Source organism: Hyla sarda, chromosome 4 (assembly GCF_029499605.1).
Source record: "Hyla sarda isolate aHylSar1 chromosome 4, aHylSar1.hap1, whole genome shotgun sequence".
Classification (NCBI taxonomy): domain Eukaryota; kingdom Metazoa; phylum Chordata; class Amphibia; order Anura; family Hylidae; genus Hyla; species Hyla sarda.
Window position 1 is genome coordinate 62,097,719 of NC_079192.1, and position 17,662 is coordinate 62,115,380.

Sequence of the window (17,662 nt, forward strand, 5' to 3'; positions counted from 1 at the left end):
CCATTTTGGAATGAGTGGCGTAACAGACGTTTTTCATTTTATTGGGGAGGGAGGGGGGCTGTGTAGGGGTATGTGTATATGTAGTGTTTTTTACTTTTTATTTTATTTTGTGTTAGTAGTGTAGTGTTTTTAGGGTACAGTCACACGGGCGGGGGATTACAGCGAGTTTGAGCTGCCGCGCAAAATTTGCTGCATCACAAACTTGCAGCCCGATACTCACTGTAAGCCCCTGCCCATGTGAGTGTACCCTGTACATTCACAGGGGGGAGACCTCCAGCTGTTGCAAAACTACAACTCCCAGCATGCCTGAGAATGTTTGGGAGTTGTGGTTTTGCAACAGCTGGAGGCACACGGGTTGGGAAACACTGAGTTAGGAAACAATGTTTCCCAACCAGTGTGCCTCCAGCTGTTGCAAAACCACAACTCCCAAACATTCTCAGGCATGCTGGGAGTAGTAGTTCGGCAACATCTTTAGAGCCAGATGTTGCCGAACTACAACTCCCAGCATGCTTGGAGTTGTAGTTTTGCAACATCTGGAGGACTACAGTTTGCAGACCACTAATACAGTGGTTCCCAATCGGTGCCCTTCCAGATGTTGCAAAACTACAACTCCCAGTATGCCAAAACTGTCCAGGCATGCTGGGAGTTGTAGTTCTGCAACATCTGAAGGGCCAGATGTTACAGAACTACAACTCCCAGCATGCCTGGACAGTAAGGGCATGCTGAGGATGTGTAGTTTTGCAACATCTGGAAGGGCACAGTGGTCTCCAAACTGTGTACCTCCAGATGTTGCAAAACTGCAACTCCCAGCATGCCCAGACGCCAAGGGCTGTCTGGGCATGCTGGGAGTTGTAGTTTACAGGGTCCTATAACAGCAATGCATGTCGCTTTACGGCGACGTGCATTGCTGTAAAGGGCCCGACCGCGGCTGAAGATCTACTCACCTGTCGCCGCCGCCGCCATCTTCACCGCCGGGATCCGGGTCTTCAGGGACGAGGTAAGTACCGGGGCCGGTCCCCAGCACTCCCCCGTCCCCCGCCGCGTCCTCCGGTCTTCCTCCCGTCCTCTCCGGACTTTCAGGGGCCGGGCAGGACGGGAGGAAGTAACCGCCCCCCCTCCTGCGATTGGTCGGTTAACTAACCGACAGATCGCAGGGGATCGGAGGAGGTGGCCGGCTTGCCACCTCACTCCGATACTCCAGCATGGTCCTGGCTGTCTGCGACAGCCGGGATCATGCGAAATTACCGGGCGGTCGGGTCCCAGAGACCCGATCAGCCCGGTATCGCCGCAGATCGCAAGGGCGATTTCCCTTGCGATTTGCAGCGATCGCCGACATGGGGGGCCTACATGGCCCCCCTCGGCGTTTGCCCTGGATGCCTGCTGAAGGATTTCAGCAGGCATCCAGTTCCGATCTCTGCCCGGCGAGCGGCAGAGACCGGAAAACGCCATGACGTATGCATACGTCATGGGTCCTTAAGACCCAGGGTGTGAAGACGTATGCATACGTCATGGGTCCTGAACAGGTTAAACTACTAGATTGTCCCCCAAATTTGTGCCCCCCATACATGTTTATAATAATTAATTGGCCCAAGTGTGCTTCTAATAATGCATTGGCCCCAGTGTGCTTCTAATAATGCATTGGCCCCAGTGTGCTTAAAAGAATGCATTGGCCCCAGTGTGCTTATAATAATTCATTGGCCCCAGTGTGCTTATAAGAATGCATTGGCCCCAGTGTGCTTATAAGAATGCATTGGCCCCAGTGTGTTTATAATAATGTATTGGCCCCAGTGTGTTTATGATAATTCATTGGCCCCAGTGTGTTTATAATAATTCATTGGCCCCAGTGTGTTTATAATAATTCATTGGCCCCAGTGTGCTTATAAGAATGCATTGGCCCCAGTGTGTTTATGATAATTCATTGGCCCCAGTGTGTTTATAATAATTCATTGGCCCCAGTGTGCTTATAAGAATGCATTGGCCCCAGTGTGTTTATGATAATTCATTGGCCCCAGTGTGTTTATGATAATTCATTGGCCCCAGTGTGTTTATAATAATTCATTGGCCCCAGTGTGCTTATAAGAATGCATTGGCCCCAGTGTGTTTATAATAATTCATTGGCCCCAGTGTGTTTATGATAATTCATTGGCCCCAGTGTGTTTATGATAATTCATTGGCCCCAGTGTGTTTATAATAATTCATTGGCCCCAGTGTGCTTATAAGAATGCATTGGCCCCAGTGTGTTTATAATAATTCATTGGCCCCAGTGTGTTTATAATAATGCATTGGCCCCAGTGTGTTTATAATAATGCATTGGCCCCAGTGTGTTTATAAGAATGCATTGGCCCCAGTGTGTTTATAATAATTCATTGGCCCCAGTGTGTTTATAATAATTCATTGGCCCCAGTGTGTTTATAATAATTCATTGGCCCCAGTGTGTTTATAATAATTCATTGGCCCCAGTGTGCTTATAATAATTCATTGGCCCCAGTGCGTTTATAATAATTCATTGGCCCCAGTGCGCTTATAATAATGCATTGGCCCCAGTGCGTTTATAATAATTCATTGGCCCCAGTGCGCTTAAAATAATGCATTGGCCCCAGTGTGTTTATAATAATTCATTGGCCCCAGTGCGCTTATAATAATGTATTGGCCCCAGTGTGTTTATAATAATTCATTGGTCCCAGTGTGTTTATAATAATTCATTGGCCCCAGTGTGTTTATAATAATTCATTGGCCCCAGTGTGTTTATAATAATTCATTGGCCCCAGTGTGCTTATAATATTTCATTGGCCCCAGTGTGCTTATAATATTTCATTGGTCCCAGTGTGTTTATAATAATTCATTGGTCCCAGTGTGTTTATAATAATTCATAGGTCCCAGTGTGTTTATAATAATTCATTGGCCCCAGTGTGCTTATAATATTTCATTGGTCCCAGTGTGTTTATAATAATTCATTGGCCCCAGTGTGTTTATAATAATGTATTGGCCCCAGTGTGCTTATAATAATTAATTGGCCCCAGTGTGTTTATAATAATGCATTGGCCCCAGTGTGCTTATAATAATGCATTGGCCCCAGTGTGTTTATAATAATGCATTGGCCCAGTGTGTTTATAATAATGCATTCGCCCCAGTGTGTTTATAATAATTCATTGGCCCCAGTGTGTTTATAATAATGTATTGGCCCCAGTGTGCTGATAATTAATTGGCCCCAGTGTGTTTATAATAATGTATTGGCCCCAGTGTGTTTATAATAATTCATTGGCCCCAGTGTGTTTATAATAATGCATTGGCCCCAGTGTGTTTATAATAATGCATTGGCCCCAGTGTGTTTATAATAATGTATTGGCCCCAGTGTGTTTATAATAATGTATTGGCCCCAGTGTGTTTATAATAATGTATTCGCCCCAGTGTGTTTATAATAATGTATTGGCCCCAGTGTGCTTATAATAATGTATTGGCCCCAGTGTGCTTATAATAATGCATTGGCCCCAGTGTGTTTATAATAATGCATTGGCCCAGTGTGTTTATAATAATGCATTGGCCCAGTGTGTTTATAATAATGCATTCGCCCCAGTGTGTTTATAATAATTCATTGGCCCCAGTGTGTTTATAATAATGTATTGGCCCCAGTGTGCTGATAATAATTAATTGGCCCCAGTGTGTTTATAATAATGTATTGGCCCCTGTGTGTTTATAATAATTCATTGGCCCCAGTGTGTTTATAATAATGCATTGGCCCCAGTGTGTTTATAATAATGCATTGGCCCCAGTGTGTTTATAATAATGCATTGGCCCCAGTGTGTTTATAATAATGCATTGGCCCCAGTGTGTTTATAATAATGCATTGGCCCCAGTGTGTTTATAATAATGTATTGGCCCCAGTGTGTTTATAATAATGTATTGGCCCCAGTGTGTTTATAATAATGTATTGGCCCCAGTGTGTTTATAATAATGTATTGGCCCCAGTGTGTTTATAATAATGCATTCGCCCCAGTGTGTTTATAATAATGTATTGGCCCCAGTGTGCTTATAATAATGTATTGGCCCCAGTGTGTTTATAATAATGCATTGGCCCCAGTGTGTTTATAATAATGCATTCGCCCCAGTGTATTTATAATAATGTATTGGCCCCAGTGTGTTTATAATAATGTATTGGCCCCAGTGTGTTTATAATAATTTATTGGCCCCAGTGTGTTTATAATAATGTATTGGCCCCAGTGTATTTATAATAATGTATTGGCCCCAGTGTGTTTATAATAATGTATTGGCCCCAGTGTGTTTATAATAATGTATTGGCCCCAGTGTGTTTATAATAATGTATTGGCCCCAGTGTGTTTATAATAATGTATTGGCCCCAGTGTGTTTATAATAATTTATTGGCCCCAGTGTGTTTATAATAATGTATTGGCCCCAGTGTGTTTATAATAATGTATTGGCCCCAGTGTGTTTATAATAATGTATTGGCCCCAGTGTGCTTATAATAATGTATTGGCCCCAGTGTGTTTATAATAATGTATTGGCCCCAGTGTGTTTATAATAATGTATTCCCCCCCAGTGTGCTTGTGATAATGCATTCGCCCCAGTGTGCCTATTCCCCCTCCTGCTACCTGCTCCCCATCTTCTTGGAGCAGGGCAGCAGCGGGACATGTTGGGAACCGGTGGCGGTGAATGAATGAAGCCGTCATATCCCGCATGTAGGCTTTATTCATTCATTCACCGACGACATGTCCCCGCTGCTGCCCCGCTCCTAGCGCAATCAGTGCTCCGCCGATACATGTCTATTCTCTGCTGCTCATTTCTGTACCTGACGTTAATGGCAGAGAATTTAGGGGGAAGAAAAAAAAAAGAGCCATTAATGTCCTTTTGCATCAGAGCCTCAAACACAGTGTGAAAGAATCCTAAGAACGTTAACCCCTTAAAGATGCAGTTAATTGTTTTTTGTTTGTTTGTTTATTTATCCTTACTGTGCAGAAACCATAAGTTATGTTTGTTTTTCATTGGTGGGCAGATAATCAATGTCCTAGAATGCCACCAGTATATAGCAAAAATACATTAAATCCGTGGCTCTGCTAATATGTAGCATTATTGGATTCATTGTGAGACATTAAACTCTATAGAAAAGTGTCTGTGAGTGAACACACTGTAAAAATATGCTGTCATTTAAATGCTGAAATTACTCCATTTTTTCCAGTGTGTTCACTGACACTTTTCCATAGACTTTAATGGAAAACATTTAATAAAAAAAAAATACTACCACTTTTTATACCTGTTTAACTGCAGTATATTTTATTTTAGTTTATTTAGCTTTTATTTTACACTATGTGAACATAGCCAGAAATAGGGAAAAGGCAAGGGTTTTACATTTTTTATATTGTTTTTATGTACCGTATATACTCGAGTATAAGCCGAGTTTTTCAGCACGATTTTTCGTGCTGAAAACACCCCCCTCGGCTTATACTCGAGTGAACTCCCCCACCCGCAGTGGTCTTCAACCTGCGGACCTCCAGAGGTTTCAAAACTACAACTCCCAGCAAGCCAGGGCAGCCATCGGCTGTCCGGGCTTGCTGGGAGTTGTAGTTTTGAAACCTCCGGAGGTCCGCAGGTTGAAGACCACTGCGGCCTTCGACATCATCCAGCCCCCTCTCACCCCCCTTTAGTTCTGAGTACTCACCTCCGCTCGGCGCTGGTCCGGTGCTGCAGGACTGTCCGGAGAGGAGGTGGTCCGGTGGGATAGTGGTTCCGGGCTGCTATCTTCACCGGGGAGGCCTCTTCTAAGCGCTTCGGGCCCGGCCTCAGAATAGTCACGTTGCCTTGACAACGACGCAGAGGTGCGTTCATTGCCAACGTACTTCTGCGTCGTTGTCAAGGCAACGCCTCTATTCCGGGCCGGAAGCGCGGAGAAGAGGCGCCCCCGGTGAAGATAGCAGCCCGGAACCACTATCCCACCGGACCACCTCCTCACCGGACAGTCCTGCAGGACCGGACCAGCGCCGAGCGGAGGTAAGTACTGTACAGAACTAAAGGGGGGTCAGAGGGGGCTGGATGATGTTGAAGGCCGCAGTGGTCTTCAACCTGCGGACCTCCGGAGGTTTCAAAACTACAACTCCCAGCAAGCCCGGACTTGCTGGGAGTTGTAGTTTTGAAACCTCTGGAGGTCCGCAGGTTGAAGACCACTGAGGGCGAATGATGAGAAGAGGATGATGAAGGATGAAGGAAGTGTGGGGATGATGAAGGGGGGTGGGGATGATGACAAGGGGATGATGAAGGGGGGATGTGTGGGATGATAAGGGGATGATGAAGGGGGGATGTGCGGGATGATAAGGGGATGATGAAGGGGGGGATGTGTGGGATGATAAGGGGATGATGAAGGGGGGATGTGTGGGATGATAAGGGGATGATGAAGGGGGGATGTGTGGGATGATAAGGGGATGATGAAGGGGGGATGTGTGGGATGATGACAAGGGGATGATGATGAGGATGTTAATGACGGGTCTGGATGATGACAGGGGGGGGATGAGGTATTTCCCACCCTAGGCTTATACTCGAGTCAATAACTTTTCCTGGGATTTTGGGTTGAAATTAGGGGTCTCGGCTTATACTCGGGTCGGCTTATACTCGAGTATATACGGTATGTAGATAAGCTTTTTTTTCTTTTCACTTTTTATTGCACATTTGTTTCCAGGGGAACTTGAATAAGAGACCTAATGAATAATTGAGTAGCTTTGTTAATACATAACTTACTTATCTTGTACTGATCCTAAGTTATATCCTGCAGTTACTCCGGAGCTATAATTCTGCAGGTTGCTCTCAGAACCACACAACAAGCTTGTCCCCAGACACTTCCCAAACCTGTGATATGAGCTCATATAATGGAGGAGAACATTAATCTTTTCAGATGACTGTACAGCGCCCTATCAAACATAATACATGATACATAGATACATAGAATGTGTCGTCACACAAGTACCATTTGCCCCATCTGCCCAATATTCAAAATACTATGAATAGCCCCTAGCCCTATCTTATATGAAGCATAGCCTTATACCTATCCCTATCTTATATGAAGGATAGCCTTATGTCTATCTCTATCTTATTTGAAGGATAGTCTCATGCCTATCTCTATCTTATATGAAGGATAGCCTTATTCATATCCCTATCTTATATGAAGGATAACCTTATATCTATCCCTATCTTATATGAAGGATAGCCTTATACCTATCCCTATCTTGTATGAAGGTAGCCTTATACCTATCCCTATATTATATGAAGGAGAGCCTTATGTCTATCTCTATCTTATTTGAAGGATAGCCTTATACCTATCTCTATCTTATATGAAGGATAGCCTTATGCCTATCTCTATCTTATACTGTATGGCGTATGACAGTGTAAATAATATTTATTATGTTACTCAAAACTTCAACCCTCAACCCGAGAGGCAAGGAAGGATGGTTGTGTAGATGCCGTACTACGTATGTGGTTTACGGGGTCGTGTGTGCGTGTAGGAGATTCTACATAGGCTGCACGGTACGTCCCATGCTCACATGATTCCGTGAACACAATTATTCACTAAAAACACAGAAGGGCTCCTCTCGGTTAATAAAACATGTAATAGAAGACCACAATGGTGACTCCACCGTATTTGAATTCTTTGGAATAGAAAGAAAGAGTTACAGCAAAGACGGCGGAGACAGGAAAAAAGCATTGCTTCAAAGTGAAGCAAAATGGATTTTACGCACGGGAGCGAAAGGCACAGTAGGATTAAATGACAAGATAGACTCAGCGATTTTTATTTAAATTACAGTCAATCTCCTTTGATCCCCTGGTACATGTTGATTCACATAGTAGTATTTGTTTTTAACTTTTTTTTTTGCATCGGTTTTTAATTTGCACTATGCACATTAGAGCAAGGTTGCGGAGTAGTACGCAGTGGTCTGTGGAAGGTTTATTGCAAAAGAAGTCAGAGTTAATGTGCAGTGCCGAACGCGGTCTCTATATATGGAAAAAAAAAAACCCTACTAGCCCAAAAAGAGGGTGTAAAATGTGAGCTCCGGAAAACATTATAGCTCTCTTTGCTGAGCTGTTCACACCATGATACCTGCCAGTGAGCCTGTTCTGAAAGGGACTTATTTAATGGTTTGACTCTCTCGTAGATCAGTGCTCGTTTACATGACTTAAGTGAGGAGGGCAGCATGATCGATCGCTGGATCATTTGTACAGCTCTTGCTGCTATCAGCTGTGAGCCACATATCCCTTATAACACGAGCCGAAGTCTGTCTGTTTGGCCGATGAGTGCCCCGTGTAGTTAGGCCCTAAGTATGTAGGTGGGTCCTTGGTATTTAACTGCTTTCTAGGCATGAAACATCTGTGAGAGAAACAAAAACACTAGAATTCCTACAGTTACCTTTCTGATTCGGGACGGTAAAATGTTTTCCTAAAATTGAGTAGAGGTCATAAGGTGTTTACCAATCATACAATCTAAAAGAATTATTAGAGTACCACCATCCAAATCCAGTAACATTTTGACCCGGAGAAAAATCGGGATTACGAATCAAAAAAGTGGCAGGAGTATCCAGCTTGGAACCAACAGCCATAGAGCAAATTAATACAATGTTACAGTGTGTGTGAAAAAAGTATTTAGTCAGCCACCAATTGTTTAAGTTCTCCCACTTAAAAAAGATGAGAGAGGCCTGTAATTTTCATCATAGGTATACCTCAACTATGAGAGACAGAATGGGGGGAAAGAATACAGAAAATCACATTGTAGGATTTCTAATGAATAATTTGGTAAATTCCTTGGTAAAATAAGTATTTGGTCACCTACAAACAAGCAAGATTTGTGTCTCGCACAAACCTGTAACTTCTTCTGAGTCTCCTCTGTCCTCCTCTCGTTACCTGTACTAATGGCACCTGTTTGAACTTGTTATCAGTATAAAAGACACCTGTCCACAACCTAAAACAGTAACACTCCAAACTCCACTATAGCCAAGACCAAATAGCTGTCAAAGGACACCAGAAACAAAATTGTAGACCTGCACCAGGCTGTGAAGACTGAATCTGCAATAGGCAGGCAGCTTGGTGTGAAGAAATCAACTGTGGGAGCAATTATTAGAAAATGGAAGACATACAAGACCACCGATAATCTCCCTCGATCTGGGGCTCCAGTACATGTCCGGGCCTGTCTGAAGTTTGCTAGAGAGGATTTGGATGATCCAGAAGAGGATTGGGAGAATGTCATATGGTCAGATGAAACCAAATTAGAACTTTTTGGTAAAAACTCAACTCGTCGTGTTTGGAGGAGAAAGAATGCTGAGTTGCATCCAAAGAACACCATAACTACTGTGAAGCATGGGGGTGGAAACATCATGCTGTGGGGCTGTTTTTCAGCAAAAGGACCAGGACGACTGATCCGTGTAAAAGAAAGAATGAATGGTGCCATGTATCATGAGATTTTGAGTGAAAACCTCCTTCCATCAGCAAGGGCATTGATGATGAAATGTGGCTCAGTCTTTCATTCCCATTCCCAGTCCCAGTCTTTCAATCATGATCCCAAACACACCACCTGGGCAAGGAAGGAGTTGCTTCGTAAGAAGCATTTTAAGGTCCTGGAGTGGCCTAGCCAGTCTCCAGATCTCAACCCCATGGAAAACCTTTGGAGGGAGTTGAAAGTCCATGTTGCCCAGCAACAGCACCAAAACATCACTGCTCTAGAGGAACTCTGCATGGAGGAATGGGCCAAAATACCAGCAACAGTGTGTGAAAACCTTGTGAAGACTTACAGAAAACGTTTGACCTCTGTCATTGCAAACAAAGGGTAAATAACAAAGTATTGAGATGAACTTTTGTTATTGATCAAATACTTATTTTCCACCATCATTTGCAAATAATTTTTTTAAAAATCAGACAGACAATGTGATTTTATGGATTTTTTCTCATTATGTCTCTCATAGTTGAGGTATACCTATGATGAAAATTACAGGCCTCTCTTTTCTTTCTAAATGGGAGAACTTGCACAATTGGTGGCTGACTAAATACTTTTTTCCCCACTGTATATGTGTGTAAGTTGGGTGTAAGCATTTAATAGGGTTATTGCACCATATAAGAGCAGACACAGTGGGGAAACTAGGGCATGGCCTAAAATTCCCCATCAGGATACACAGAGTAGTGCTGGGTGGTATGGACAAAAATGTATATCATGGTATTTTTCTAAATTTGGGTGGTTTCATGGTATTTAACAGTCATTTACCGTACGGGATACATAATGTTAAATTTTAATAGTTTGTACAATTACACATGCACATACCCCTTCCCCCTCCATGTGTGTGTATGTAAATTCTTAAACAGGTGGGGGTATGAGCAGACTGTAGAGCATTGCACACTAGGGTCTGTGGAAGACACTAGGGTGCAATGCTCTGCAGTGCACTAAGCCCCATGTGCAGAGGCCCTTGGTGGGATAATTGCTGAGATGCAGACACTTACAGACCAAGCCGGGGGCCGCAGCACGAGCAGTACAGGTACAGTCACGATCGTCGAGCTCCACAAAATGGCAAACATGGTGGCGATGGCAGGGTGAGGAGACATAGGAGGGGCACAATCACAATGCAGGCCTCTAGTACAGAGCTCTATCCTGCAGCAGCACAAGGGACAGACAGCACAGAGCTCGGCTGCAGACTCCTCCGCGCCTAATAGCATGAAAGGTAAATGCCTCGCCCACTGCTCCGCAGGGGCTGAATTACTATGAAACTAACCTTGGTGTGTGTCCCGGAGGCCACAGGGTAGGGGGGGCGGGGTGTTTAGGTTTAGACAAAAACTCCAGTAGGGCCTGTGAGTGTTTTCAGCACTGCCTGTGTGTGGGCGCTCCCTGTGCTCGTTCACAGGCAGTGTGTTCCCGCGTATACACTCTACATGATACTGCAGGGATCGCCTATACTGGATATCGGCAAGCTTTACGGCCAGTATCCAGGATGTTGCAAAATCCAGACTAGTCTGTGTGGCTAAATGAGAGGCGACCCCTAGTGGCGGCTATTTTGAGCTTAAATTTCGGGTATAAATAAAAAAAAAAATAATTAACAGCTGTATATTGTGAAATTTATATTATAATGAGTCCTGCAATATACCAAAAGTTTTCAACAATGACAGTGCCTCTTTAAGCTTCTATGGAGGTGAAATGATGATGTCTAAGATTATAGACAGCGCACATTTTATTTTATTTTTTCATCTCCCCTTATGTGACCACTGGACAATGCCATGTTAACCACCCCCTTAAATCAGTCCTAGTCATGGGGGTTGAAATACAACCCCCCATAGGCCCTAAAGCATTTTATATTCAGATTTTTTATAGTTACAGGCCAAATGTCAACCAAGCACAAAGGGTTTATAGTTTGCACCTTTTTACTCTTTTTTACAAGCTTGGAATTTTTTTGCTTCAGTTAGTATCAAATGCGCCAACGTTATGATATTGTTTCTGACTATGTATGCATTTTTATGCCTTATAGATTTCTACGCCACCCACAGGGTAGAATAAGATTATGCAGAAAATGTCCAACTTTTTACAATGCCGCTAATATTAAATGTATCTAAACCCATAACACTTTTATAAACACTTTTATCTAAGTCATGCCCACTTGTCGGACACAGCAGAAAAACGTGTGTAAAACACATGATGAATGTTGTGCACAGCATGTGAGACAGTGGTAGGAACTCTGGCGCATTTCAACAGTATATCCGCTGTCATGGGGTAAAACATAACAAGGCACCGCAATCTAGTCTAAAGCCACATTTGCACGTCCATAATATAGTACCCATGGGGACCATGGGTATTCTAGCGCAGGCTAGCCAGTAGTTGTCTCTTGGGGACATAGATGGTGATAATTTCATGTGGTAGGGTGATGTAGCTAACCTGAGGGTCCCCTCTGAGCCCAACAATTCTTTTGTTAAATAAGTTGTCCCCGTAGTGCAAAGAGCAGGAATAAGACCTTTGGACACTAGAATTACATGGAAACAACTTGAAAACTTTGTGCTAGTCCACGCAGACTGGAACATTACAGTCTTATGAGCAGGTGACTGAATAATTGGTCACTGTCCCTTTAAGGTTGGGTTCACACATAGTAGAAATAGGTCTATACTAGTACTGGGGACATCATAGTTTCTGAAGTCACTATAGGATGATTAAGCTTTAGATACATATTTTCACACAGTATGGAGAGGGCAGGAGTCGGGAGCCCGCTTTTTACACACTGCTGAGTGCCGTCACGCTTGTCAGTTCCGGCCCTGCTTGCCCGCAGCAGGGCCAAGGGTCGGAAAATTTCACCTGCCCAGCGCCCACAGCGCGTCGTTGCTCTGCTTACACTCACCGGTATTGCGGTATATAAAAAATACATACTGGTGAGTGTAAGCGAACCAGTAGACCGCCCAGCACTACTGTCATTAGTAAGAAAATATTCTATTCTAATCGTATGATATTACTAATCCTATTGTCATCTCCTGCAGGCTTCAATGAAATACCAGAGGGCCAAAATTATGAGGTGGTCTTTCCGCGAAAGCTTCATGCACAACACAAGAGGGACACTCAGGTACAGTACCCTGCCCTGCATCTATCTATTCTTATCTATCTATCTCATATCTATCTATTCTTATCTATCTATCTCATATCTATCTATTTAAAATTAGAGAGATGACCGAAGCACTCCAAATAATTAAAAGTGAAAAAGAAAAAAAAAACAGACAGTCACCCCCTCAAGGTCAGTATCAGACAAGCTGATACATGGTGGACAGAAGGTTTTTTGAAAAATACGTGCTTCAATTTTTGGATGAAAAATTATACAAGTTTATTAAATAATGTTGACAAATGTCTAAATTAGAAATAAAAGAATAAAATAACTAAATAAAATAATGCATCCTCAGTAGAGAGGAAAGGGCCATTCTGAATGCTTAAGAGCCCTGAAACAGAGGCAGTGGGCTGGAAACTGGGGGGCTGCAGATGTTGCAAGAGGTAAATGCCGGATAATCTGTTCAGTACAGGTGGAATGGTTCAGTGCAGGCTTATACACTAATACTAGTGTATTGGTGGATGCATTAAATATGCTCTAGACGCGTTTCAGGGCTCTTAAGCATTCAGAATGGCCCTTTCCTCTCTACTGAGAATGCATTATTTTATTTAGTTATTTTATTCTTTTATTTCTGATTTAGACATTTGTCAACATTATTTAATAAACTTAATAAAAAATAAAATTGAGGCACATATTTTTGAAAAAAAACCTTCTGTCCACCATGTATCAGCTTGTGTGATACTGACCTTGAGGGGTGACTATTTTTTTCTTTACGTTTAGCATACACCTGATGTAGGTGTACAGTCACCATACCTCGGCTGGGGAATTGTGAGCTGCACTGATATTTTATATTTTAAAAAAGTGAAAAAGTGACTTTATTCCATGAACATGCAGCAACGTTTCGGTGTTCTCATAACACCATTCTCAACCCCTGTTGTGAGAACACCGAAACGTCACTGCCCGTTCATGGAATAAAGTAACTTTTTCACTTTTGATCATTTGGAGTGCTACGGTCATCTCTCTATTTTTTGTATGTAACTTGGACCCAGGACCGGGGTTCCAGCGACCTGCTTACACCCGACCTACTATCTGATTGTGGATGTGCTGCTCCATTCTTCCCTGTATCTATCTATCTATCTCTCTCATATCTATCTATCTATCTCATATCTATCTATCTAATTCTTATCTGTCTGTCTATCTCCTATCTATCTATCTATCTATCTATCTATGTATCTATCTCATGTCTATCTATCTATCTCATATCTCTCTCATATCTATCTATCTATCTAATTCTTATCTATCTATCTCATATCTATCTATCTAATTCTTATCTGTCTGTCTATCTCCTATCTATCTATCTATGTATCTATCTCATGTCTATCTATCTATCTATCTCATATCTCTCTCATATCTATCTATCTATCTATCTAATTCTTATCTATCTATCTATCTATCTATCTCATATCTATCTATCTAATTCTTATCTGTCTGTCTATCTCCTATCTATCTATCTATGTATCTATCTCATGTCTATCTATCTATCTATCTCATATCTCTCTCATATCTATCTATCTATCTATCTAATTCTTATCTATCTATCTATCTATCTATCTATCTATCTCATATCTATCTATCTAATTCTTATCTGTCTGTCTATCTCCTATCTATCTATCTATCTATCTATCTATCTACAAATATAGGATAGGCAGCACAACCTCAGCAGGTCATGGAGAGTAGATAGGGGTGCAAGCGATGACTGTGGTCCCAGTCGCAGACCGTGTCCATCGATAACTACTGAAAAAAAAGTAGCAGCACCCCCAAACAGCATAAGGTCCAAAAAACTGAGCATCTACTGCACTACATGGGCCAATAAAGCTCAGTTTTTTGCACCTTATGCTGTTTGGGGGTGCTGCTACTTTTTTAAAGTTTTTTTTGAGTAGTTATCTATCTATCTCATATCTATCTATCTATCTATCTATCTCTCATATCTATCTCATATCTATCTATCTAATATCTATCTATCTATCTATCTCATATCTATCTATCTCATATCTATCTATCGATCTATTCATCTATCTATCTCATATCTATCTATCTCATATCTATCTATCTCATATCTATCTATCTATCTATTGATCTATTCATCTATCTATCTCATATCTATCTATCTATCTATCTATCTATCTATCTATTGATCTATTCATCTATTTGTTTATCTCTAAATACTGTATATTGTGAGACAGTGACATGAATGGTAGTCTGTGATCGCTATAGTTTCCCAAGGTACCTGTCACATGTAGCGTCCAGGTTTCAGGAGGCACATGTCTCATCCAAGAAAGCTAAATGAGATATGGGAAAGCCAGGAAAGAGTTACATTTCTAGAAAAACTTGCTTGCTATGGACTTTTGAAAGGCAGGATTGGCAGTGGGGTCTTTCATTCCGCTTCATGGGCCAAGTCCGGTTTTCAGACAAACCCTGATCAGCACAGGTGCTGAATTCAGCTGGTTACTGGGTGTAGCTGAAAATTAGTCTGCTATTCAGGGTGAGAGGAACCTGACCCTCAGGTGGGAATTGCAGCCTCAAAAAGTGGATTTTGTGGCAAGTGCCAGTGGAGTGAAGTAACACCTTTTAATTTTGTTTTGTCGGGTGGCCAGTAGTAATTTGTACAGTTATGTTTAGCTTTGTGAATACGGCTATATATTGTTTTTGAACAACAAACTGAATGGGAAGCCCTGCATTTGAACAGTGTCTGACTGGTGTTTTATGCCGTTTGCCTGTCTCTACCGAGCTAAACTACACAATATATAGACTGACTCAATGCCTATGGTATGGGGTAGAGATGAGCGAACTTACAGTAAATTCGATTCGTCACGAACTTCTCGGCTCGGCAGTTGATGACTTTTCCTGCGTAAATTAGTTCAGCTTTCAGGCGCTCCCGTTGGCTGGAAAAGGTGAATACAGTTCTAGGAGACTCTTTCCTAGGACTGTATCCCCTTTTCCAGCCCACCGGAGCACCTGAAGGCTGAACTAATTTACGCAGGAAAAGTCATCAACTGCCGAGCCGAGAAGTTCGTGACGAATCGAATTTACAGTAAGTTCCCTCATCTCTAGTATGGGGTATTGACAAGCTAGTCATGTTTTGTGCAGAACCACTGATCTATATACTTCTGTAGTTGTGGTTTATTCTGTGTGGTTACTTGTGAAACATACATCCTTTCCTGCAAATGCAGAACTGGTTTATACTTTGTTTTCTTTAGTACGGTCATACTTCACAAGGAAATAGAAAAGTGGTGGAGGTTAGAGCTATGCCCCTCTATGTCTGTGTTATACATATATATATAGCTACGTCTGTGATACCAAAACAGTCCAAATATTCCTGCAAGTTATCCAGGTTTCGGAAAAAAAAAAAAACACATAGGTAATTTCTTCCAAAAACAGCACCACCCATGTCTTCAGGTGGTGTGTGGTATTACAGCTCATTTCCATTGAAGTGAATGGAGCCAACTTGTAATACCACACTCATCCTGCTGTGTCTGGAAGAAATGATATCTGCAATAACATGTTTAATCCCCTTATTGTAGTTTATATTGGACTGGGACAATACAAAGGCAATGTTAAAGGGGTATTCAAGGCAAAAACTTTTTTTTATATATATCAACTGGCTCCAGAAAGTTAAACAGATTTGTAAATTACTTCTATTAAAAAATCTTAATCCTTCCAATAGTTATTAGCTTCTGAAGTTTTCTGTCTAACTGCTCGATGATGTCACGTCCCAGGAGCTGTGCATGATGGGAGAATATCCCCATAGGAACTGCACAGCTCCCGGGACGTGAGTCATCAGAGAGCAGTTAGACAGAAAACAGCAACTCAACTTCAGAAGCTAATAACTATTGGAAGGATTAAGATTTTGTAATAGAAGTAATTTACAAATCTGTTTAACTTTCTGGAGCCAGTTGATATATATAAAAAAAGGCTTTGGCCTGGAATACCCCTTTAAAATTCCTAAATGAGAGATTTGAAAATGGAAACAACCTCTTAAGGCTGTGTTCACATGGTCAGGTTATTAATTGCAAGCTTTTCCCTTTCATACGTTTTCTCCATTTCTCCTCTGTTGCTGGCTTTTGCATTCAATAACTGCAATTAAAAACCTGAATGTGTGAACATAGCCTTAATGTATTCAGTTCAATATTTATTACTAATAAATAGCAAAAGAAAGCAGTCCTCTCAGTTTTAGAATAACAGTATAGTAATAATGTTATTATAAATAATTATTACAGTGATCCCTCAACTTACAATGGCCTCAACATACAATAGTTTCAACATACAATGGTCTTTTCTGGACCATTGTAACTTGAAACCAGACTCAACATACAATGTACAGACAATCCAGAAACATGTAAATCGCTGGAAGATCTGACCAATCAGAATGGGCATTCACTGGTAAAACCCCTGTATTACTGAAGTGCATGCACTGACTGGTGTCTGGTAGCGCCCCTTACAGTACAGGGAGGAATCACATGTTCTTCACTACTCTTTACCTGTGCCAGGGTTAGCTGGTCATTTGGACACCAGGTGAGGGCGACTCCATGATACTTTTTTAGGACACTGTGTTTACTATACAGGACCCTGAAGAAGCTCCTGTCCTCTACATAGACCAGCGTTTCCGTATCAGGGTGCCTCCAGCTGTTGCAATACTACAACTCCCAGCATGCTTGCATGAGTTTTGCAACAGCTGGAGGCACCCTGGTTGGGAAACACTGACAGACAGTGATTACAGCTCCCAGCAGATCTTTCTTACTTTTATATGTAAGGATTTGCTTTATCTGAATTAGTTATCTACTTATCTTTCTTTAATTCTCACTTTTTCCGATTTTTGGATGACATTTTGGTGGCTTCAGAACCAATTACCAGGTTTCCATAGAGTTATGGTCTCAACATACAATGGTTTCAACATACAATGGTCGTCCTGGAACCAATTAATATTGTAACCTGAGGGACCACTGTACATTTTTACTATACTGTTATTCTACAACCGAGAGGACTGATTTATTTTGCTTTTTATTAGAATTTTTTTCCTTGGGTATTGGAATTTAGCAGATACCTCACTTGTGAAGTGA

The 17,662-nt window shown here is 41.9% G+C and overlaps 1 protein-coding gene across 8 annotated transcripts in view; it reads left to right on the forward strand.

Annotated features, from left to right (window-relative positions):
* The window catches only part of LOC130368010 (zinc metalloproteinase-disintegrin-like crotastatin), an 83,759-nt gene that overhangs the window by 18,958 nt on the left and 47,139 nt on the right, over positions 1-17,662 (forward strand). For all 8 annotated transcript variants that reach the window (XM_056571168.1, XM_056571161.1, XM_056571165.1 and 5 more), the window contains exon 2: positions 12,487-12,569. Coding sequence is in view for 7 of the 8 variants with exons in the window: in XM_056571161.1 (XP_056427136.1) it covers positions 12,487-12,569 (83 nt within the window). In the remaining variant the exon portion in view is untranslated. The remainder of the gene's footprint in view (positions 1-12,486; positions 12,570-17,662) is intronic.